We start from the raw sequence: 25,963 nt of genomic DNA on the forward strand, positions 1-25,963 counted from the left end.
TGAACAAATCCCAACATGCCTCTGGGTCTTGAGTGTCTTCCTCTGAAAAATGAGGCAATAGAACTAAAAAATATGTAAGGTCTCTTTGGGTTCTGAAATGTTTCAATTCCAAAATGCTATGCCCTGCAAAGAGTTTTCAAGAAACCAAGAACTTTTGATAAATTTTTAGTTGAGGAATGAAAGGAAAGATGGTGTGAAAAATGTACCTCTCCCTCTTTCTCTTGCTCTTATCCAGGGAGATGTTACAGAGCCTTGACTCTGGACAAGGCAGTTTAGTGGCATGCTGTGGAGAAGATAGAGATGAAGAAACTGAGCCTTGCTTCCAGGGTGCTCCCAGGAGAGCAAGGAGGTCATCCCTGGAGCAGTGAGAATCGCTAGTACCTACAATGCTGTTAACACGAAGTAGGTGCCCTTCAAACAAGGTACACACTCATTCATCCCACAATAAGCCAGTGAGATTGGTACTGGCTTTTTTTTTGAGAACCACATTTTATGAGAGAGGAAACTGAAGCCCAGAGGAGTTAAAGTGAACTGCTCAAGGAAAATGGACCAGAAATCTTTCTCCAGAGTCCATGTTCTTCATCCCAACAGTGACCAATTGTGAGTAGATCCCAGGCAAGGATATGCTAACATTGTCCGTCCAATACAACTTCATATTTCAACACAGCTCCCATTTTTATCTGACTCACTTCTGGTTTCAAATTATACTACAGCTTTTTATTAATATAAGACAATAATATCAAGTATCTTCATGTAATTTAAGCAGGTATATATTTATAGGTATGATATATGGAAAAATATACTATATATATAATAAAGTATTAATATACACTAAAAATACTTCTAGATTTGTCTTCTAGATTTTTGTGAAAATTAGGAAGAGACCTGTTACAGAAATTACCAACAGTTTTCTTTTTCTGTTTCCTTAGCTTGATAACAGGCTCTCTGAGGGCAGAGATGGCTCCCTCTTATATCCCCACTCCCAAGCATCATTCTTGAAGCTTTTCTCACACCTATTATACAATCAGTAATCCATGTTTTCATTATGGGAAAGCTCAAGGTTTTGTCATTAAGGGGGAAAATGATCTCAAATAACCATGATGCTTATTTTGGGTTTTATAAAAACAATTTCAAGATGACTTTTTCTGTCAGAGGCTTTCATAAAGAAAAAAACAATTATTTATGTGGCTATATTCTTGTGATGCAATGTATAGCCTCACTATAAAGGAAAACTGTCGAGAAAGCATCAAATCAGATGATTTTATGCTTCATAATATTGAAGTGCTCCTGTTTCCAATAAACATCAACTCTGTGAAAAAGAAGTTGTGAAACTGATGTTGTTTTGACAGAAAATCTGCTTTTGGTTTTGTTTTTTAAGTCTGTATTTAATATAATATAACAGAAAGCAAGCTGTTCTGCCTCAAGTGAGTCTAAAAAACGGTGGCACTATTGTCACTGAGTGGTGACACTTCTTCAAGATTAGGGAGTCATGAAAGCAGAGAATACATTTGATTTAACACAATCTGTACAATTTAACACAATCTGTATTTTAAGCTCTTGTGGCAATTGAATATACTGATAATATAACAAATCATGGACTAGAAATGCACAAAAATAGCTCTCAAGCGATCAGATTGCTGGAAGGAATTCTAGAGGTCAGCTAGGCCTCTCGAATTTCAACAATATAGAGGTGATGCCATTTACCCAAAATAGCAAAATTCTTATCTGATGATGATGATGAAAAATCTTATAATAATAATGATCAATAATAATGAGGGGAATGTGCAGCAGAAAGGACATTAGGGAGAAGATTCTGGACAGACGATGGTTTGACCACACTTCTGTTGCCCCTCTTTTCTGTTCTGGTCCAATCATCAGCCTCTCCTGAACTGAGCAGCCCCTGGTACAGGAGGCAAATGGGTCCCAGGAGGTGAAGGGCAATGTTTTAAAATGCAGGTTTTTTTAATGTTCGGGTGTGATGAGGTGAACAGGCCCAGTGACAACCACCACTGAAACAACTGTTACACTTCCCAGAGGATGGGGCACACTACACCACATAGAAAAGCATAAAAGTCAGTCAGGAGGTGGAGGGAGCAAGGGGAAAATGTGGATCAGAACCTTTATTCTGAATTTTGTAGGAGGGGATGATTCGGTTCGAGTAAGCCTGCCAAACAGGTTTAGGATTAATGAGTTTGAATAATTTCAGTGTGCTCTGCTAGGAGTCTGATACCTGTCCCCAGGGTGATTAGGGCAGAAAAATAGTGGCTCAGCATGTCAGAGCCCAGCAACGGACAATAAGGGAGTCCAATAAAGGTTCAGAGGATGGGTTCTGGAACAGTTTGTGATGAGGGAGCAGGAGGCTGGCTGAGGACAAAGCAAAAGCTGGCACCTTGCACCCCCTCTTCACCCGCTCCCCTCCATAGGTGTAGCATTCCTCAGGCACCCCTGACTGCCATAAAATGATAAATAGTTAACTTGCTGAGATCACAATCCTACAAGACAGGAGTCTCCCTTGGTTTGCAAATGTCCTTGAGATTACAACAAAGAAGTTACCTTATCAATAGCCCAATTTCCAAAGACACAGAACTCAGTTTCTCAAGCCTAATGTCACCCTCCCCTCCATGAAAAACGGAAGGAGGTGGAGGTAGAAGGAAAAGTAAATAAAGTTAAATTTCTTCTAAACCTAAATCTCATTAACAAGGATGCTTGATAGCAGGAATGTAACATTCCACCAGACTTCCAATTGTCTTTACTTGATAGCAACTAAGCCTTCAATATCCTGATAGTATTCTTTGCCCCAATAGCCCTTCTGAACACCCCTTTGTCCTCACCTACCCAACTCCTGTGTATATAACCAACCACCCCTCACAACCCGGGGCAGCCGCATCTCCGCCTGCCCACGGGCCCTGTCCCCGTGCTCTAATAAATCACCTTTTGCACCAACGACGTCTTAAGAATTCTTTCTTTAGTTGTCGGCTCCGAACCTCCTCACCCCACCGAACCTGACTTAGGTTCTGGGACTTCATCAGTTTGCATGTAAAAGACATGCTTAGAAGATAGCGTTTTGCTAATTTCTAGCAACCTGCTAACCTTGGGAAGTCCCTCCCTGATCAGCATAGCCCTAGATGTCAAAGCATCAGAAATACAGAACTGAAAAAGGCATGATTAATATAGGGTTAGAACACAGAGATTTTCTGCCTTCTTGAGCTGGGCAAAAGCTGGGGAGGTAAAGGGAGGCAAGCCTTGAGTCAAAGACCAGAGACTGTGTCCTAGAGAAAGACTGAAACAATCTGTCAGCTCCTGAGAAGGACAGCACCAGTTGGCTCCACCTTGGTTCCCAAGAGCTGTATGCCTCTGGTTTCCTGCTCCAACAATTCCCATAAGGTCCACTTGCAGTTGGCTCCAGGCTACCTTACAATCTAGTCTTCAGCCAGCAGCCAGGGTAATCTGAAACATAAACCATCCCAGCTCACCTCCTCCCATGAGGTGCTCCGTAGTCCACTCTGATCAGGCTGTATTGGTCTCCCACAGTTCTAGAATAGGTCACGCTCATCCGAATCTCGGAACCTACCACTCAAGGCTCTCTCTGCCTCCACCGTACAGAACTAGTCACTTGCAATTTAAGGTTTAGGGTTAAATATCACTTCCCCAGAGAGCTCTTCCCCAGTGACTCTATCTAAATAGGCTCCCCTCCCTTCATTATTCTTTATCAGCAGAATTCATCCACATCTTTCATAAAACTGACAATTTATAATTACATACCTATATATAAATCATTACTATACGTAAGCTTTCTATATCCTCACTGATTTTCTGTCTGGTAGTTATCAAATAAACATTTTATCTTATACAATATTTATCTTATTAAATTTTATAAATGTTTATAAACATTTTATAAATGTTTATAAAATTCTAGAAATATTTCATAAATGTTAAAAGTGTTCATACAATATTTATAATATAATATGCCCTTCTCCATATGGTTTGTTTACTTGCTTATTTTTGTCTCCCACACTAAGATCAGGGACTATATCCTTTTAATCTTAACTTCCTAGGACCCCACACAGAGTCTGGCACATGGTAAATAATCAAAAACTATTTGTTTAAATAAATGAAGCCTGGTATTCATAAATATTATCCCATTTGAAGGCACTCCTCTGACAACCTGCCTGAAAATAAAAACTTTTTATCAGTGACATGGGTGTAATATGTGTTTAAATGTTCTTACCAATTCTCATTTTGGTTTTGGCTAATAACATGACATGAGGAAGATAGATATTTTTCAAAGGCTGTAATGGACTTGCATAGTCAGTGTTTGATAAAGGAAATTCAATTGTTTCTCCAAAAGTCAGCATCTGTAAAAGGAACACTGTAGTTAATAACTAACTAATGTGGTTTAGAATCAGAAGACACAGAAATAAGTTTCTAGATCTTGAGGACACAAAAGCATGCTCACCTGTTCAATAAGAATGTTGTGAGACTGAATCAACAAATGTAATTTTTCTGTTTTTAAAGAAGTTTCCTTGAATTTCTCAGCTTTTGTTAAGTCATCCAATAAAAGCATGCTTCTCGCCAGGGTTAAATGAGATCGAGGAGAAATAAATTCACTTTCTTCTAGCAAATGTATTATCGCCTATTAAAATAAAATTATTCCTTTTGATAGTCCCATTTCCAATTCACTGAAACAAGAGCTGGCCAAACTGTTATGCATTCAGAATCTAAGGGAATTTAAAATTCTCTCCTTTTGCTCTAATCAGAATCATTAGGTAAATATCAATGTGAAAGAGGTTTCTTTCCTACCTGAAGCTTGGTTATGATGTCTGTCTTTAGATGCTTTTCTTGTAGGCCAATGATTACAGCTTGCATCAAGATCTCAGCCTGTAGCTCCCTGTCGCCTGCACTTTTTGCCTCCTCACACACTTCACTGATGAGGCTGACGTAATCTATCATATCATTTTCTAAAGTAAATAAATGCAGTTATCTAAAATACCCTAGGAAAGCAAATTTAGATATGCATAACATCCCCAATATCCATCCATCACAGGAATATTGAATAATACAGAAGAATGGGAAGATATAAAGTTGGAAAACAGACTCTACACAAAACATGAAAAATAAATGTGTTGCAATTTGGGAGAAAGTACTTTAGGGTAACCCAGTGCTACAAAAGTAATGGTGCTACATGAAAAAAAAAATTAATGTGGAAGATGAACAGAGATGAGTGGATAGGTAGATTTCCAAATAGAGAATTATTAATCGCTGTAAGAATTAACATGTGTATGTGCCAGGCTATCATCTAAAACTTTATAAATTTAACCCAATTAAGACTGCCAATAACCCTAAGAAGTAGGTGAAATTTTTTCCATTTTTGCCAAGGAGGAAACTGAGGCATAGGGGGATTAAGGGACTTGGCCAAGATCACACAGGGAGAAAGTAGTGGACCAAACATTAACCCAGATCAAGTACCTGGAGCCAAAGTCTGTGCTCAGGACCCCTAAGCTATGCTGCCTCCCTCAATGATATGAAGAACTGCATGTTAGCATTTTGAAATCGCCTCGCCTGCTCTCCATACATCAGAAACATATATGCCACACATCAGTGATTCAAGGGACTACAGGCATGATTATTCTTGATTAATGACATGAATTTTTTATTCTGGAAACAGATCAAGCTATAAAGGTTAGAAAATGTTAGTAATAAAATGGATCTCAATAAAACCTCCATTACCTGAGTAAAATTAATTTTTATGAAAACTTGGATTAAGAAAATAGGATATTTGTACCTGTCACGAATCCAATGCCATGAATCTGTGCAACAAAAGCAGTCACCAGTGCTAAGCGGCACCTCAACCAGAGATGAATGTTGAAATATTCTCGAGAATTTAGGGAAACGGGATCTAAAAATTCATTCGCATCTTTATTTTCAGTAGCCTAAACAACATGAAAATGATGGTTATCTTGCCATTGAATAATGTTAAAGGTCTAGCCTAATGCTAAATGTGAGTTAAGAGAAGCATCTGATATCATTTAATACTATTAAATTTTTAATTTTGGAAAACTGTCTTGCACATTCTATAATGTAAGAAGTACACACACCAAATAAAAAAATCATTCACAATCCCACAATCCTCTATTAATATTTGGCATACCGGTTTTCAACTTTTCTTTTTCTTCCTATACCCATTATAGAAAATAGTTTTGTGCTCTGAATTTTTCTTTGCAAATTATATTATCCATGGTGCCTATGTCTTCAAAAATTTTATAAACATTATCTTAATGGCTGAAAAATAATAAATAACAGTGGCTAATATTTATGGAATACGTATTATGTTCCAGGCACAATGCCAAATACTTTATACACATTATCTTATTTGATTCTCCCAAAAAAGCCAAAGAGGAGTTATTTTTACTTGTTTTACAGATGTGAGAATGGAGACCTAGGAAATTAAATATTTGCTTTAACTCCATTATGTTTTGGCAGAAGTGGGATTCAAACTTGTGTCCTTCTGAACTTAGAGCCCCCCCATCTTAATTCATTGCTGTATGTTGCTCATGTTCCAAACATGTATTATAAATGATTTCCCATCTTCATTACTGAACTTTACAAAGGGGTGACCAATGTCCAAAGCGTCTGAGAGGGAATGACAAAGGGAGGTTTTCCTAAGTGGGGGTAGGGGATCAATTTTAGACATTGGGAAACTGTGCTCGCTTCGGCAGCACATATACTAGACATTTGGAAACTTTAAAATCATCTAGAACAATGCCCATTTGTTCTAGGAAGTTCCCGCTCTGCACCTCTGAGAGCTCCAACCAATTGGCAACACATAATAATCAAGGAGCAGCCATCAGGACTTGGAGGCTGGAATTTGGGGAGACAGGTAGGAAGCACAGAAGAGGAGGGTAAGCCAGCACTGGGAACAGAGTAAGAAGTGAACAGAGGCCTCAAGGATGGACTAGAGTGACTAGAAATGGACACAACAAGTACTCCAGGAGTCAAGGATTTAGATTAGCAATTCAGGACAAAAGGCCTATGCACATACCTTAATCTCTCGGTGCCTAAAGTTCCTGTGACTACTGCAGACACTTAATCTGAACCAGGATTTCCAGCCTCAGTGCTATGGGTAGCTGTGGAGGACTGTCCTGGGCATTGTATGTTTAGTAACATCCCTGACCTCCACACACTAGATGCCAGGAGCATTCTCTCTACTTGGAACAACTGAAATGTCTCCAGATGTTGCCAAATAACCCCTGGGAGGCAAAATAGCCTCCAACTAGCAACCATTCCTCTAAGTCAATTTTTGAATTAGCTTGCTTTTTAGCATTTTTATTGCTTTTAATATAGTAAGAAATGAGTTTCTATTTAGGATAATTAGTTTTGCTTATTTGTAATGACACTAGATATTAGCAATTTTATTAGTAAAGCTTAAAATAATGAGCAAGGATTCTATGTGATGAATCTTTATGTTTTAATCCTAAACAACCCTTTATTATTATTAAATTACTTGGTCTTGTCAAAGTCCAATAAAATGTCAAAGAATTTGTGACACCAGTTGTCAAACAGACTTCAGGGCTTAAATGTGGAAGAATCTAGCTAGAGAAATCTAAGGTAGGAAATAATGCAGGTTTCATGCTGGTGATGCCAAAGTAATAAATTCAAAAGTAAAATGAAAAGCCAAATAAAGTGAAACAACTTTATTTGCTAAACAAATCAGATCTAGAATACTGGAGTGATCTAGAATACTGGAAGACCTTAGTGATTATTATATCCAAATTCCATCAGTTCACAAATGAGATTTAAATGAAAAATTAAATTTTTTTAAAGATTTCATTTATTTATTTGACAGGCAGAGATCACAAGTAGGCAGAGCAGCTGGCAGGGGGCGGGGGGACGCAGGCTCCCTGCCAAGCACAGAGCCCAATGAGGGGCTCTATCCCAGGACCCCGGGATCATGACCTGAGCCGAAGGCAGAGGCCTTAACCCACGGAGCCACCCAGGTGCCCCGAAAAATTAAATTTTTAATTAAAAAAACTTCTAAAGTTTAAGGGACTTGCCCAAACACACCACTAAATGAAGAGCATATATGGGGCCTCAACACTTACCTTTTCACTCTGAACTCATTGTTTTTTCTACTTTACCCCTTTATTTCATCCAAATAATCATGTCAACAGTTATTATATAGTAAGTACTGTAAACAGAAACATTAAATTCATACATACAGAAGCTCTTGGAGAGATGGAATTCTCTGTGTCATCTTGTACTCCCTTCTTTTTAAAAAGTTTTGAATCCTGGAGAAGTCTAAGCGTAGAAAATACTATCGCAGCACTAAAGTAGAGAATATATTTTAAATCTTATTAGTACTGACAATCTCACTAACAAAATGAATACATATACATTTCATATGTATCACAGTGTGGTTCTCCACCTTTCAAGGTTATAGAACTTTGTTATTTAAAGCTATACACTTGGAAACTCTTACACTAAATTATTGCTTAATCAGCATCTAGAAGTACCAAAGGCAAATGTACTAAACAAAGAAAACAGAACCTTGGAGATGGGAATTCTTCTGACTTCCTGTTGTTCCATACATAAAAGTTCATCTGTACTTTAAACCAATTTATAATTGATGTCACACTTCTTCGAAATATCTTAATGATATATATTCCGAGAGTTCTTTTAAAAATCTATTCCAAAATGAAACCAAAAACGGAACAATCCGTATACCTGAAGATGCTCTGTAGCAATATTTTATAACATGGAAAGAATGGGCAAAAGCCAAATGGACAATATACCTATCTACCTAAGTCCCCACTTGGATAGTTAATAGACAATTATATTTAACAGGTGTTATAGGTTGAACTCTGTCCTCTCGAAAAATAATAAAAAAAAAAAGGAAGAAAGAAAAGGGGTGCCTGGGTAGGTCAGTTGGTTAAGTGTCTGACTCTTGATTTTGACTCAGGTCCGGAACCCAGGGACTAAAGAGTGAGCCCCATGCTGGGCTCTGTGCTCAGTGGGAAGTCTGCCTGAGATTCCCTCTCTCCCTCTACCTGTGCCCCTCCCCCCATTCAGATGCATTCTTTCTTTCTCTTTTCTCTCCCAAATAAACAATGAAATAAAACCTTAAAAAAAAAAAAAAGGTATGTTGATGCCCTAACCCTCAGTACCCCAAAATGGTGGTAATCTGAAATAATCAAGTTCAAATGAGGTTATTAGGGTGGACACTATTCCAATATGACCGGTTTGTATAATAAGGGAAAATTTGAACAGAGAGACAGATATACACAGAGGAAAGGTGACATAAAGACACACAGGGAAAAGAGAGTCACATGACTGGAGTGGTGCCTTTACAAGCCAAGGAATACCAAGTATTATGGGCAAATACCAGAAGGTATAAGAAGCAAGGAAAGCTTCTTCTCTAGAGCCTTCAGACAGAACCTGGCCCTGCTGACACTGTGATCTTGGAGCACTGATTTCAGGGTCATGAGACAGTAAAATTCTGTTGTTTGAAGCCACCCAGTTTTTGGTGCTTTGTTATGGTAGCCCTAGGAAACTGACAGAATAGGTTAAAAGCAGGTCCTCTGTCTTTTGCCTCCTACACCAAACCTGCCCCTTTTCCCTTGTCTTCCATCCCAGAGGCAGAGTCCAGATCACCACTGCTCCCTCACTGATTCATGCTCTATGTTCAATCCATCAACAAGTTCTGTCAGCTTGACCTTCAGCATATGGGTACCAGCCAGCAGCTCCTCACTTCCTCCAGTGCTAGCACCTTCATCCAAGCCACCATCATTGTCAGGCTGCATGAATGGGAACTTCCTGACCAGCCTCCTGCTCTGGCTCTTGTTCCTGCGGTCCTTTCTCCACACAGTGGCCACAACGACCTCATCAAGAGGTAAATCAGATCCTACCACCTCCCTCCATATATGTTCCATAGGCCTCCCATGTCCCTGGACTGTGGTCGGTACACTTCTTCCTATGGGTCAGTTACGAAGGTTTCTGGCCAAGTATATGAAAAGCTTCATAGGTGTCCATGGATGCTTGTGAGAAGGTACAGTGTTCGTAGGTTCCCAGAGTGTGTACATATGCTCAACTTTTAAATTATATTTTTAAACCCTCTTCTATTTTGTCTGCATTTTGTATTAAAAGCTGAAAACACTGTGCTAACACACATACTCTGTTCACAGAGATTTTCTTTTTTTTTTTTTTTCTCTCTCTCTCTACAATCGTTTAAAAAAACAATAACTGGCATTTACTGAGTGTTTACAACCTGTCAGTTACTGTGTTAAGTGCTTTGTGTGAATTAATTTACTGAACCTGCACCACAAACTTACAAGGTAGATACTATTGTCATCATTACTTGATAATCAGGATCAGGAAATGGAGACAGAAATGTTAAGTGACTTGCCTAAGGTGACACAGCTAGAAAGAAGAGGCAGGATTAGAACCCAGGCAACTGGCCCCTGAGCCTGTACACTTCACTGCTGCTGATAGCATGACCTCTGTCTTTCCACAGGTCTAACAATTTTGGTTTTGTTTTGGTGCCATGTTTATAGTGGCTTCATAATCATTGTTGACTACATCTTTTATCAGTACAAAGGACCTCTCTGTCCCCTTGACTGCCTTTTGCTTGGAATTCTACTTTGCAAACTTCATGAAATGGAATCATTCTAAGGATTAAATGAGGTATTTATTTTGACACTTGTTCTCCTATGGACAAGGAACAAATCTAAGGGCGGCAGATACAGTCGCTACCCTCATAGAGTTGACCTAAAGAATGGGATGTGCTTAGAACATAAGAATGCTTAGCAGCTAGATGATGCTCAGTGCACACTAGCAGTTCTCATTTTGTGTATTGAGTAGGCCAGGGCTTATGGGGGGGACCAAGCTGAATTTTTTCTATGTTATTAACTAGAATATAAAGCTTCCCGCAATTACTGAATTTTAAATTCCCAAGATTCTACGGAGTCATTAAAATGGTTTAGATTATTTCTAGAATGTTTTCTAAGGTATGATTTGTGATTATATAACCTTACTAGTTTTTATTTAAATAAAACTAAATAAACAGCAAGAAAACAACAAAAGATGTAACATGAATTGAGTATGTATATGGGAATGCAATTTCCTCTCCCTGACACCCTTCCCCGATACTCAAGTGTACACACTGGTTTCGAAGGCCCCCTGTTTCCTGCACAGCTTCAGAGGCTAGCACAGGAAGGATCCAAGAGGGCCTGGGAAGAAGGATGTGGTGCCCACCCCATCCTTCTGGTTCTGAAAGCTGAATTCTGACTTAAGGGAAATGAGGTATGAGGTTTGGAATCTTGCTAACCCAAAAACTTAATGAATAAAATATAAACATGTTAGTATGTCCTAATCCTCCTGGTGCCACGTAGGTGCACAATGGAAAATTTCTAGTTTCTGCTCTCCACCAGAGGGACAGAAAGTGTAGGAGGATTACTCACTATAAACACTCTAGAATCCCCAAGGAAGGACGTTTCATTCTGACACAAAATTAAAAGGCTCAAATGTTATCCCATTTAGACAATAAATTAAATATAAAGGAGAACAGAAAGGAACTTATTTAAAAAAAAAAAAAAAGATAGGACTCTGAGAGGCATCCCTAAAAGAAGTAGAAATACAGTTGGAATAACTTTGATCCCATTTATTTCTTATTAACATTCATGACAAAAATGGTCAGTTTGTTCTCATAAAATCCATGCAGCTCACTCTACCTGTCACCCTAGGGAATGTGCCTTTCAATTTCCTTGACACATAATTTTATTAGAAGTATCATAAAATGTCAAGCTAACCATCATTTGGGAAAGGGACTGTCCAACACTCTCAGCAGTGCCCAAACAGAAGCTCGTGGGGGGTAAAGTTCACATAAGAAAAACTCATTCATCTTGACAGTAGGCTTCCCCAAATGACAACTCCACTGCACAAAGGCAATAACATCAAAGTTTTTGCAGGTTTTGTCCCAAGGGCCAGGTTCATGTATTTAAAATAGGAGCGATTCTGATATACTTGCACATTATTTGCATATGTCTATCTGGTTTTCAAATTAAAGCTCTAAAATGACATTCCTTTCTGCGGCCATTTTGTGATTTTTAGTTTCTTGTTTCCTTGTTTCCTTCTTCCTTCACTCATGTCTTCCATGGGTGTAAGACATGTGGAGGGCTGGGGAAAGAAGGAAGATAAACAACAAGAAATATTTTCTAGGGCTGCTGTTCCTCTCTAAAATAGTTTGAAGAAAAGAGTTCTATATTCTTCTATAGGAAATCATATAGTCATATATTTTATATATAGAGAGAAAGACATTGTATTTACATGTATAGACACAAAGCATATATTTTTTATTAAGAAATCACCTAGTAAAATTCCTTCTCTTCAAACTTCAAAAGGGAAAATGGTACATTATTATGCTAAGCCCATTTACCATCAATCAACTACCAATGTATTCTTAAAGACAGCTACAAATATAATACTCTAAATCAGTGTGTCTCAAGCTTTTATATCTCAGCACTCATTTATACCCTTAGAAATTATTGAGAATCCCCAGAGTTCCATCAATATTTACCACATTAGAACTTTAACTGTTACTATTAATTAATTTTAAAATAAAAATAAAGCCATTAATGTTCATTTCATAATGTATTTTTATGAAAAACATCTATATTTCCCCAAAACAACAAAGATAGAAGAATGCCATTATTTTGCATTTTTGCAAATCTCTTTAATGTCTGGCTAAATAAGAGAAAATCTACTTAATAGAAGACTTTCATATCTGCTTCTGCAGTCTGTTGTGACATATTGTTTTGACTGAAGTATATGAAGAAGGCTAGGCCTCACAGAGATAGCTGTTAGAAATACGAAGAGTATTTTCATATTTTTTTAATAATAATAGTGAATATTTTTCTTTGATACTATACCAAAATGTGACAAGTGATCGGTTTTTTTCTAAGATTTTATTTATTTATTTGACTGAGATCACAAGTAGGCAGAGAAGCAGGCAGGGAGAGAGGGAAGCAGTCTCCCCACTGAGCAGAGAGCCTGATGTGGGGCTCCATCTCAGGACCCCAGTATCATGACCTGAGCTGAAGGCAGAGGCTTTAACCCACTGAACCTCCCCAAGTGATAGTTTTTTAAAAGCTTCTTACAATGTGAAAGTTAATAGCACATGCTGATGAAATTTCCTCCTCTCTTACATTACAACCTATTGGTCTACCTTGTTAACCAGGATTTTGGAACGTTATCCACTGGTGATTTGTAAAGTATTATAACTCCCTAAGTTACCCAAATCCCCTTATGTTGAAACATTTCTTTATACAATTTTTAAAAATGATGCTTGTTAATATTAATTACCACCAATCTCATCAGAAAAATATAAGCATTAGAAAACTGTCAAGCTCATGGTGACAAATAGAAATTTCCCAAAATTCTCATTTCCCTATTCATATTTTATCATTAGCAACAAATAGTATTTGTTGTTTTCCTAGAAGTGCCATGTTCATTTTGCTCATTTTCAATAAAATACCTGTCAAACACCCAAGTCTGAAAAACTAGTTTGTCAGCTGCTTTTTCAAGTAAAAACGGTGTTCCATGAAACAAACTGCTTGTTCAGCTCTCATTTCAGTCACGTATGTCTTCTTCCCCAAGACAACTACCAGACTTTGATATGCAGCAAAGATGCTTGAGGTGTATTTCCCATTTAATATTTCCATATGAACCAACGAACCATTTAATATTTCCAATATGAACCAATAGAATCAATAAAATTTATTTTTAATATATTTTAATTTAATTAATTAATTAATTAATTATATTTATTTTTAATTTTAAATTTCAAAATAAATTTAAGGATAGGGATTTATAAATGTAACAGATTCTATTGGTTCATCAAAGGCATTCTTAAGGGAAACAAGGCTTTTTCTTTTTCTTTTTCTTTAAAGTAGGTTCCAAGCCCAGTGTGGCGCTCAGTGTAGGGCTTGAACTCACAACCCTAAGATCAAGACCTAAGGTGAGACCAAAAGAGTTAGACACTTAAATGACTGAGCCACCCAGATGCTCTGGCATTTTTTTTTTTTTTTAAATTGCAAGTATGGGGCAGTAAAGGATTCAATGACAACTAGAATGGTTTGATGCCACTACTGTGATTCACAGTGGGATGCCAGAAGTTCTACTACTGTTGTTCTTGCAGCATCAGTGCAAATAACACCACAATGAAGACAGTGAATGATATCTTAGTTTTGTTATAAAATAGTTTTGACCTTACAGTTCCCCTGAAAGGGTCTTGGAGACACGCCTAGAAATCTGCAGACCACATTTTGAGAGTCACTGCTCCTAAATGGACTATATGGATTTTCATCACTGTTCAGAAACTACAAAAATTTATAAATGTCCAAAAATCTATACTGCTTTAGCATGAAATCAAATTTAGATGTGGTTAATCATGGGATGGACTTCGGTCAAGATTCACACTGATGAGATGGTTGTATGTTTCTAATCAGAGCAAAGTGAGATTTCTGCTGAATTGATTTTTCCCTTTGAAAAAGCTACAGGTAGTCTTCTTTTTCTCACAAAGAAAGCAGCTGGACTTTCTTATCTGCCTGCTCAGATGTGGGGCAGAAAGGGGAGTGGTGGGGCTTAAAATCTCTCAGCGACTGAACAACAAATTGGAGTCATACCCTATATTATAACCACACAATACTGATGGCTCCTCCTCATCCCCCGTCTCTAATCCTGACATCTCCCTACCATGTATCATTTTTGACCACACTATGTAATTTACTTATTTATTAAGTTCACAGTTTACTGTCAACCTTTATTACCTCTTAAAAACTCCATGAGAGTATGATTGTTTTCAATATTGCTAAATATCTTTCTATATAGTATCTATCCAGTATTGGGATATTTATATATCTCAAGAATTTAGAATAGTGGCTAGCATATTGTAGGCCCCCAAAATTATTTTTTGAATGAATTAATGAGTGGTAAGATAATAAATTTGTGCATTATTCAAAGAATCATTACTGAAATATCAGAGGGCCTCATGACAGAGATATTTACCGCAAATGATACGAGAAGTTCTTGAAAATATAGGTCTATACATTTTTTTATTATCCCACTTAATTGTTTATATATCTTTCAGCATTTGGATACAGGAACTATATTCTATTCATCATTATACCCTGGGTGTCTAGATCAGAGCTAACAATGAAGTAGTTAATCGATGCTTGTTAGGTAAATGAATGAATCAATGAACAAGCCAAATGAAAGTTCTGACACTAACAATTGCATAACATTTAAATATCATCCACCCAAAACTCTTTCTTAAATTGTTCAGCAAAATATAGTTCAGAAAATGTTACTTTTTAATAATAGAGCTTGTTTTTAATATTAACTATACTGGAGTTAAAATTTAAAAATAAAAAATAAATATGTAAATAAATAAAATTTAAAAGCAAAGCTCTGTTAGTTTGCTCATCCTCTATATAAAACATCTTAGCTGTATGCTTTAATAAAGCAGTCATTTTGTTTAGAACTGTCATTTTAAGGGTAATACTATATGAAAGCTTCCCTGAAAAATAAAACACAAGTAAGCTCTATTAATATGGAATTTAAAAAAGTGAGGTATACTTGACAAATTAGGGTGAGGAAGAAATTCTCTTCTGTGCCTGAAAAGACTCACCTGTATGCTGCCCTATGTCTCTGCAGGGCGATTGCAGCCAGCTGAAGCCTGGCCTCCACCACAATCTCCAACTCACCAGCAGAACACTGAGAGAGGTTCTGATGGCCTGGAGGCTCCACCTCTGACACAAGGAGGTTTAGCCTGTCCTCAGCTTCTGACAGTAAAATTAACTGAATAAAGAGCATCACGTAATCATGTAAGTTCAGAAATAATACAAGTAATATCACATTCTTATTCAGCCAGGTGTTTTTCATGTACTGAGAAAAGCAACAATAAATGGAAGACCAGATAGGAAGTCTGAACATAATTATCAGAGAAGAGTGCTCAGCAAACAGGAAAAAGGCAACAGGAAATGAAAAGGAGAGTAATGGCAAGAGTAAGCATGTGTAACAGTTACACATACAGCCAATGATCATTACTCATAGCACTGGAACTCATCTATAAAGTGGCTGCAAATACTGAATTAGCAAATACTGAAGTATTGCTCCTACAGGAAATATGGTGATAAGTTCCTGTGGGCCTTGGGTCACAACACTTTTGCCAAAGGATCCACACATTACTTTGTTTAATGTGTGTTTATATTTAAGGACACATTATTTAATATATACGGTAAATTCGCTACCCTTGAATTCACAGCTAATGGCTATAAAACCCATGCTTGACCGGAGCTTATGGAACACATTTATTTTCTCCATAAAGCACATCACAGCCTTCTTACATTTAGGAATACTAAACAGAATTTCAGCACTATAATTAGAGGCCATTTCAAACAGTGAAATCACCAATGAAAAGCATAAAAATGAAAAAAAAATGTGACAATAAATAGACCATGGAAAGGACCCTTGTTTACAGTATGAGGGTAGAAATAAAAAGAGCATTTCTTGTCCAACTCAGCTGGGAATGTAGGCAACTTAAATTTTTCTGTGCTCTGTGATGTTCACAAATGACCACAAATGAGCCATGAGGATCAATTTTGGAGTTATAAGTAAATTTTAGCAGATAGGCAAATTAGCAAATACTGAATCTGTGAATAATGAGGATTGACTGTATTTCAAGTTAAACTATGGTCACCTAACTGGTAATCTGAAGATAATGAGATTTTACAATAGACAATCAATAGTAAATAGCAACTTAGTATGGCAGAGAAAGGGACCAGCCAATCTTTCAAGAAACAGGTCTCTAAATACTTGTTTGTACAGAGCAGTAAATATTATATAAGTAATAGGGCAGCTTAGTATAATTGTTAAGAACACCATCTGTATTTTATTAGTTGCATTGCATTAGTGAATTTTTTTCTAAGCCTCAATTTTTTCATGGTTCAGCACAACATAGCTCAAAAATGATTAATGCCCACCTCACAGAGTTGTAAAAATTAATCATGCAAAGTGCCTGTCATGTTGTAAGCACTGAATAAATGGTAACTGTTTGTGGTGCTGTTGTCATCACTATTAACATTAGGAAATGTGAAACAGGGCATGGAATACTCCACAGTGCTTTAATCAGGTTGCAGAGTCGAAGTCTGACAACCTCTGGGCATCTTATTTTCTCATGAGGAGTTCACTCCATCTCTGACCTCAATCCACGCTTATGCAAAAAAAGCTACTTGGTCTCCCAAGAGCAAACACAACCCTGAGAGACTGTGCAGGGCTTAATAGTGGATGTTTTGGTAACCAATTTAGTATGATTTGAAAAAATTTCCAAACTTACCTTCACTGTCCTAAAAGTGAAGTCATCTTTCACCTTTGCAAGCTGACCAAGTGAACTTCCATCATCCTTTAAACTTAGCTCTATAAGGCACAAAATTTTGGAAGAACTAAGGATATCTGTGGTTAGCTTATATATTAATTCTAGTTTATCAAACTCATTGTCGGTTGGGACACCATCCACAAATTTCATATTTTAAAAAGCCCACAATGATCATTAGAAACACTATTTTATCAAATGGTCCCTAAATATCACATATTCAAAGACTAAGAATGACTTTTACAACAAATCGGACAATTCTGAAAGGATCTTTAGGATGCTTGGTGATATTCTTTAAATTATTGGCTACTGAAACAGAGTAGTAGTTCCTCCCCTGGGATCACAGGACCCCTTCAGGCCCCCAAAGTATTTTGGTTCTTCCAGATATTTGTAACATTTCAGTAAGATTTTGGAAATGTCAGTTTTACTGATTTGCATAAGCATCTCATATTAAGAGCAGAGAGTGAGACTTTTGCAATAGCACAATCCACAATTCCCAAGGATCTCAAAATACCCACCATGATCTGAAGATTGTCCTTATTCTGAGCCAGGGAGAACTGAGATAATTTAAATCACAGACTCTGCCTGCTTTAGTAAACCTGACTGCTAGACTACAGAAGAGAGAGAGTAAAAAAACCACAACTGGGAATTACTACAAAAAATACCCATCCAAAGAGACTAACTTTGTCAAGGGGGAAGAGGAAGTCTAAAATAACATGGAATTGAACACACTTTCCTTCCCCTTTTCTCCCAACTCCTACCTATCTGACTCTTCTCCTAAATTAGGGGGCTCTGGAGTGAGAGGTCAGCTGAGTATGAAAGAAGACTTAAGAATAGGGAAAGTCCCAGCAGAAAGATCTGGGGCTTGTTTTTCTCCCATAAGGGAGAGACAGAAAACGATAAAAATAAATGCCTGGAGACAGGTATGGAAGCACCCTGGGAGATGGTATCTGAACATAAGAGATGGTAGGAAGAGTTTGATCCACATTTTCCTCCTGCTCTCTTTGCCTCTAGGTGACCCTGGTGCTTCTCTGTGTGGTCCTTCTAGGTAGTAGCCTGCCCTTCTTCTTGGAGGATTAAATAACAAACTATGTTTTTCATGGCCATAATCTCCTGACCTGTTGGCCTCATCATACCCAAATAATAATAAAAGTTACATTTTAAAAAGAGACAGTATTATTCCAATATCCAAACTGGACAAAGATACAACAAGAAATGAAAACTACAGACCAATATCTGTTGTGAATAAGGATGTAAAAATCTTCAAAATACTAGCAAACAGAATCCAGCAACGTATAAAAAGAATTTATACACCATGACTAAATGGGAATTAGTCCAAGAATGCAAGGCTGGTTTAAACACTCAAAAATCAATTACTTTAGACACTGCGTGGCTCCCTAGTTAAGCGGCTGCCTTCAGCTCAGGTCACAATCCCAGGGTCCTGGGATCAAGCCCCACATCGGGCTCCTCGCTCAGCAGAAAGCCTGCTTCTCTGTCTCCCACTCCCCCTGCTTGTGTTCCCTCTCTCATTATGTCTTTCTGAGTCAAATAGATAAATAAAATATTTTTAAAAAATCAATTACTGCAATATAGCATCAGAATTTTTAAAAATTCTGGCCTTGGAGATCAGATCATTGCAGTGTCACTTGCATATATCTTCTCCCATTCTGGAGTGTTGCCTCTTTATTTGGTGTTTTATGCAAACAATGAATCATGGTATACTACATCAAAAACTAATAATGTACTGTATGGTGACTAATATGACATAACTAAAAAAACATATAATCATCTTAATAGATGCAAGAAAAGCACTTAATAAAATGCAATACTCTTTTAAAATAAAATCATTCAACAAACCAGGAATAAGAAAGAAATTCCCCTGCCTGATAAAGAATATCTATAAAAAACCAACAGTTAACACCATGCCTTATGGTGAAAAACAAACTATTCTATGGCAAAATCCAATACAGGTGAAAAATACATATACATTGTGACCTATAAATCCCATACATGGGCATCTTACCCCATAGAAATATACACTATATGATATGGATATATAGAACATAGAACTTTGGCATGGCTCCCTAGAAACACAGTGAATGCACATCAATAATGGAATGGTTGAATAAATCAGGAGATATTCACAGCATAGAATATTATATAACCAGAATAGCAGAACAAACAAAGCAATTGACTTAAAGTGGTTTTAGTGAAGTTTTTCTGATAAAAAACACAAGATTCAGAAAAAATGTATAATATATTTTTTATAAATCAATGACAAATCCTATTTTGTACATATATATATGAAAAAGTGTATGAATACTGATATTTATAAATGGATATACATACACCTAACATTTGTGTGTCATTGAGATTAGAGAAAAATATGGAAGAATATATACTAGACTGTTCATATGGATTACTAGGAGTGGAGTGGGAATGGCTGGTGAAAAAGGAGGAAAAAAAAAAACAAGCAAAAAATAAAACAAAAGATTACCTTTCAAGTTTGGAAGGTTTCCTCTACTCTTCTCAGAAGTAAGTCCATGGTAGATTGTTTTCATTGAATTTTCTGGGACACAATTTATTGTTGCAGCCACACTTATTAAGAAGTATGCTTTAACAAAAGAAAACTTATTTAAGAGATGTCGTTGGCCAACTGTAACCAGAATTAGAGGCAATCCTTTACTTATTAATTCATCAAGTGCCTAAAAAAAAAAAAAGAAAGAAAGAAAGAAAAGAAAAGAAACAAAGAAGAAAACAAAGGAAATCAGTAAAATACTGTTTTCAGGTAATATTAGTTTTCATCCCCTTTTGCATTCCTCATTTGGTATTAGATGATGGAATATAGGATAGACACGAGGTGCCATAAATGGCAGGTCTATCGCAAGAGACGTATAATGTCAAAACAATCCCAGAAGTTCCAGGTGCTTCCACCATTCCCCACCAGTTTGTAACCTGTGCCTCATGAGCCCAGCTCAGTCACATGAATGAACCTGGTACTGAGAGCAAGGGAGGGGACACTTTATCAAAATAAAGAACCCACAAAAGTTCATCAGCCATGCATGCCCGGCTGTTCTGTTTTCACCTGAGTAAATAAGAGGTACTAGGACAGGAGCAGAGGAAGCAGGAATAACAAGGATGCTCCCTACCCAGCTTAGATTCTGAGCTCAGTCATTAGGACTCCCCCTGTGTACACTTTCTATCAACTCCCTGGTCCCTCTCCTGTGCACATACACTTTCTTGGCAAAACAGCCATAGTAAAATCCAACACTGGACCCCTTTTAGGTGTGCACCTGCAGCTAAAGAAGGCTGAAGGAAAGTATGCAGTCAGGCTAAGCCAGCCCACTTTAAAATCCTAACCAAACCTCAATACGACCTGGTCATCATCCTACATTTTCCTAGTCCATACACTCTCCCTCTCTCCTAGACAACCTTTTTATACTGTTTTGAAATTCTGACCCTTCCTCCCCATGTTCCTCCCAGCTAATGATCTTGCTTCTTCTACTTAAAAGAGAAAACTGAACCAGAGTAGTATCCACAGACCTATAGCTCCATTCTCCCACCCACCCAAGCATCTGCCCCATTACCCTGCCTCCCTTTCTGCCCCTTAGATTATTGATCTTCTCCCCACTGGTCTACCCAGCCATTCTCTCCTACATCATAAATGTTCCCCTGTTGCAGACATTCTCATCAGCACACAGCCACACTATCTTCTCTTCCATCTTCAAAAAACAAAAACTCTGTCTGCCTTGACTCCCTTCTCCAGCTACTACCTAAATTCTCACTCCCCTTAATAGCAATGATCCGAAGAGTTCTCAAAATTCCAATTTCTCTCCTTTCGTTTGTTTTTAAACCTACTCTTTTGATACACTGAAACCCTTTGGTCAAGGTCACCAGTGGCCTATACTTACCTTAGACCAGTAATGAATTCTTAGTCCTCATATGCCATTTTAGTTTTAATCTAAGACATCATTATCTTTTAAGCCATCACATGCCCTCAACTATAAAATGCATTCTAATTTCAGAGCTACTAAATGTGAAAAAAAGATGCATGTTTAAGACTCAGTGAATTATGGAGCTTGATCATCTGCAAAATACGGCACTATTAATCAATTTCTTTTTTGAAAATATTTCTCTGAACTTTCAAATCACCACATTCTCTTGGTTTCTTTCCTAACCCGTCAGTCATTCCTTTTCAGTCTTTGTTGCTTCTTCTTCTCCTCCTATATTTTTAACACCAGAGTGCCTCAGGGCTTGATTCTCTTCCCTCTCCTTACTCCATCCCCTTAGATGATCTCTTTTATTCCCCCTTAGATGATCTTAAACAGCCTCATGGTTTTAGTTTCATCTAAATGCTGATGAAATCCTGGGTTTTTCTTTCCAGCTCCAATATCTCTTCTAAAGTAAAATCAACTTCTGACTCAAATAGTCCACTTAAATATCTAGGAGATATCTCAAGATCAACATGCCTAAAACTGTATTCCTAGCCTCCTCACAACCATACACACACACACACACACACACACACACACACACACATACACACAAATACAAGCCTTCTGAAGGCTGGGAATTTGTCTGTATTGCTAATTGACTGATATGATTAACAGCACTGGAGCACTGAAATGATCATGCAGACATTCTTTTTATGCCCCCCAAAGTCTCAAAAGATCAGCTAAAGTGATCCCTTTAAACAGGTAGATCAGGCCACGCCTCTGCTCCAAACCTTCCAGTGGCTTCCCATACTGTTCAGAAGAATCTAAGTTACAAAGACCCTACAAGGCTCTTCTCCAACTGGCCCCCCTTCACCGTTCCGACCCTGTCTCCTACTGCTTTTGTATCATCCCCACAACTCTTAGCCACACTAAGATGCCCCTCACCAAGCTAGGCAATCTGGCCCCTAAGGCCTTTGTACTCACTGCACTCTCTTCCTAGATGGTTCCTAAACTTCTAGATTTCCTAAACTTGTACCTTTACCTATTCACAAATGCCATGTCGGTGAAGACTAACTTGATTACCTCATTGAAAATTACAAGCCCCAACCTAGCTCCAGTAAGTTGCTTCCAATCCCCTTATGTGCTTCTGGGTTTATTCTCTCCCTTAGCATGGCTCACATTCTAACTTACTATATAATTTACTTAATTATAATGTTTACTTATATATCAGGCTTATTATTATTTTTTCCACTAAAATTTAAGCTTCCTGAGGGCTTGGAATTTGTCTGCTGCTGACTGACTGAAATCTTTCTTTGACAGCACCAGAATGAGAGCACACAATATGCTCTTACTAAATATGTGTTGAATTAACAGTATTTGTTAATTAATAATTTCATGTGTTGGGGCTGTCTTTTCTAGAAGAGAAAGAAACTATTTGCCTTACATGAAGAAAAATCACATTGTTTGGGAGAGTTTGAGGCAATATTGGCCGTGGAAAGGTCTAGTGCTATTGTTCATTTTCTACTCTCTTCTAAAGGGTGAAAATCACTACATGCAGAAGAACCAGACATAGAACAACACTAAGTCTGAGCAGGCAACAAACGCATACTAGGGAAATGGCAGACATTCTGTATCGTGGGAGGGGGAGAAACTAGGGGTGTAATAGGAGGGGAAAAGGTTTTACTCTTCTCTTTTTTCTCCCTAGCAAACAGTATCTTAATGAGCCTTGACAATTACACACAAACACTTGAGGATCAAAAGAAGATTAATTAGTAGTGCTATTTAACACTCATTTCTCTCCCCCTTTACAGAAAATATAAAGTGTAATCTGAAAAGTCTCAAGCAGACCAACAGCTCTGTTTTAATTAATTAGCTAATAGAAATCAGCTTTCCGTTATACTGTCAGTCTCTTTTGTTTAAAAAGAAATGATCATGCAGACATTCTTTTTATGCCCAAAAACCCTCCTTAAAGAAGTTTTTTTAGGATGCCCTGGAATTTATAACTGCAAAGAAATAAATATTCTTAAACAGCCGAAGGTCTTGGAACACTGAAACAAAATGTGAATATGTATGTGTATCTTCCTAATACTGATTCCTTCATTTCAGGCAAACTTGCTTATAAATCAAAACAAATTTTAAGGCCAAACAATGAATCATCTGAAGCATAATTAAAAGCGGAGTTTGTGGAATAACATGAACAATAATGGAAAAGTAGTAAGATTACATTTAATAAAATGTGGCTATAGTGCCTATCAAAATTATGGAAGACAAAACTAAAACAATATTGAGAAATGTTTCTCAAAATTATTTAATACAAATAGCTTAATGAAACAGAATGCTGTTTCCTAGCATTTAAAAAAATTAAAACGACGTGCACCTGTCTCTCTACACTGACTAACACCTGGTTGTGTGAATGCCTTACCTGTCTGTAACCCCTTAACAATGGCTGCACTAGCACTCCTCCGTTCTCACACTTTCTAGTGGATTGACTGACGAAACTCCTAAGGTTTTAAAAAATGATTTCAAGATATTTAAATGCTACATGATGTGGGTGGAGCTAGAGAGTATTATACTCAGTGAAATAAGCAGAGAAAGACAAATATCATATGATTTCATTCATAGGTGGGAATTAAGAAACAAAACGGATGAACAGGGGGAGGGAAGTGTGAGGGGTGAACCATTAACTTAACTTATCTTATCTTAACTATAGAGAATACCCTGAGGGTTGCTGGAGAGGAGGTGGGGTGAGGGATGGGATGACAGGAGTTAAGGAGGGCACTCGTCACGCACCCTGGGTGTTACATGTAAGTGATGAATCACTAAATCCTACTCCTGAAACTAATATTCTACTACAATTCTAGATAACTAACTAGAATTTATGTCAAAACTTGAAACAAACAAGAAAGATATTTAAATGCTACTAGGTTATCAAAAACTTAAATCCCAGTCATTCAATTACTGACAGGAGCAAACATACTGAGATGGGCAGTCTAGTCCTCTCTTTGTAAAGGACACTGGAATGTGAGAGGAGTTTCTTGTGAAAATGTCATATGAAAATCTTCCATTAGCTAGCACTACAGTGGTAAGCATATTGCAGTAGGAAAATGTATCAAACTATTCAAACACCTTAAGTTTACACAATGTTATATGTCAATTATTTCTCAATAATTTTTTTTATTTTTGCAATTTTTTAAATTTTCGCTAAAGGAAAAAAAGAAAACCACTGGAGAGACTGAGAGGCAGTCTCAGACTGGAGAAAGGATGTGAGGGAAAATAGTATTGAACAAGTGAGGTAATAGCAAGACTCACAAAATCCTTTTCTTACAATCGAAGTCAGCCATTCTCATTTAGGTAACCAAGATAAATATTAAAATTAGACACTTGACATGGCTAGATAAACAAAATGAATACACATACATAGTTGAAAAATTTACAACCAATAACTGATATTTGCCCAAATGGAAAACAAGATGTGCGTGATGCAATTCTACCTTAGACCTCAGCATTTGGAGATAAAACCCCATTCATTATTAGAAATAGAAGAGCATATTACATAGGAGATTTTTTAAAAAACAAGGGTTACATCTACCAAATAGATTGAAATGACTCAAAATTATACTTCTTAAATATCCAACATTTGTAAAATATTGTTATCCTTACCTGCATATTTTCTCTACTAGTAAGAGGTTTTCCTGAGTCAAATGATTGAAATATCTGTCAATATATAATAGTTAACATTAGGAACAAAAACATCATTTTTATATGAAACTGTTACTGTGTTCTAAAAGTATTTTAAATATAATTTTTATTGTAAAAGCAATACTTCTTATTGAAAAAGTAAAAGTAATACATGAAAGTATACGTAAAAAAATGTAATACTCTAGTCAGAAAACCAAGTGTAGAATAAAGAAGAAAGTAAAAATTATACATAAGTCAACATCTTTTAGGTTGTCAGTGTTAATATTTTGATGTCTTTACTACCAATTTCTTTTTGACATATTCTAAATTTATATATATATGTGTTTGTATTCCTTTTCATTAAACATTATATCATACTCATTTTCCATGCTATTAAGTCATTTGTAAACCTCAGTTTTATAGCTAGGTAATATTCTATCCTATGAATGAAGCAGAATAACTTAACTCCTTTCCTTTTGTTAGACATCAAGGCAGACTAATTCTGATTTCTATTCTGCCATTCAGCCCTAGTTTAAGTAACACGGGTAGCTATTTTGCCTGTATTTCTAATGATCCTCTTTGGATTGATTCCTGGAAGCACAATTGCTGAGTCATAAGAGTATTATCACTTAGAAGAATCTTTGCCAGTTTGAGATAAAATCAAATTACTTTTCAGAGTAACTCTTTTTGTGGTTCTTTTTGTTTTTTGAGAATGACCTGTTGTATGTTTGGCTCTAAATACAATGTCACATTAGGAAACATTCCATTTTTTCACCACAAAAGATGGATCATCGAACAGGGTGCATTCCTTTTGGTATGGAAGGTCTTTTTTTGAAGATGTCAATACTGATTCCCCACCCATTACCCCTTGGTCACCTGGAAATCACCAGCAGCTTCTGTGAATAGGATATTCACATATGGACAGTAC

The 25,963-nt window shown here is 37.0% G+C and overlaps 1 protein-coding gene across 1 annotated transcript in view; it reads right to left on the bottom strand.

Moving 5' to 3' along the window:
• The window catches only part of CFAP54 (cilia and flagella associated protein 54), a 302,579-nt gene that overhangs the window by 78,648 nt on the left and 197,968 nt on the right, over nucleotides 1-25,963 (bottom strand). Inside the window, exons 48-56 of the mRNA XM_059402309.1 lie at nucleotides 25,018-25,071; nucleotides 19,920-20,127; nucleotides 17,387-17,466; nucleotides 15,680-15,849; nucleotides 8,217-8,322; nucleotides 5,783-5,930; nucleotides 4,801-4,958; nucleotides 4,457-4,633; nucleotides 4,229-4,355 (exon numbers count right to left, since the gene is read on the bottom strand). Of these exons, the coding sequence (XP_059258292.1) occupies nucleotides 4,229-4,355; nucleotides 4,457-4,633; nucleotides 4,801-4,958; nucleotides 5,783-5,930; nucleotides 8,217-8,322; nucleotides 15,680-15,849; nucleotides 17,387-17,466; nucleotides 19,920-20,127; nucleotides 25,018-25,071 (1,228 nt within the window). The remainder of the gene's footprint in view (nucleotides 1-4,228; nucleotides 4,356-4,456; nucleotides 4,634-4,800; nucleotides 4,959-5,782; nucleotides 5,931-8,216; nucleotides 8,323-15,679; nucleotides 15,850-17,386; nucleotides 17,467-19,919; nucleotides 20,128-25,017; nucleotides 25,072-25,963) is intronic.

This window comes from Mustela nigripes, chromosome 6 (assembly GCF_022355385.1).
Source record: "Mustela nigripes isolate SB6536 chromosome 6, MUSNIG.SB6536, whole genome shotgun sequence".
Taxonomy (NCBI): domain Eukaryota; kingdom Metazoa; phylum Chordata; class Mammalia; order Carnivora; family Mustelidae; genus Mustela; species Mustela nigripes.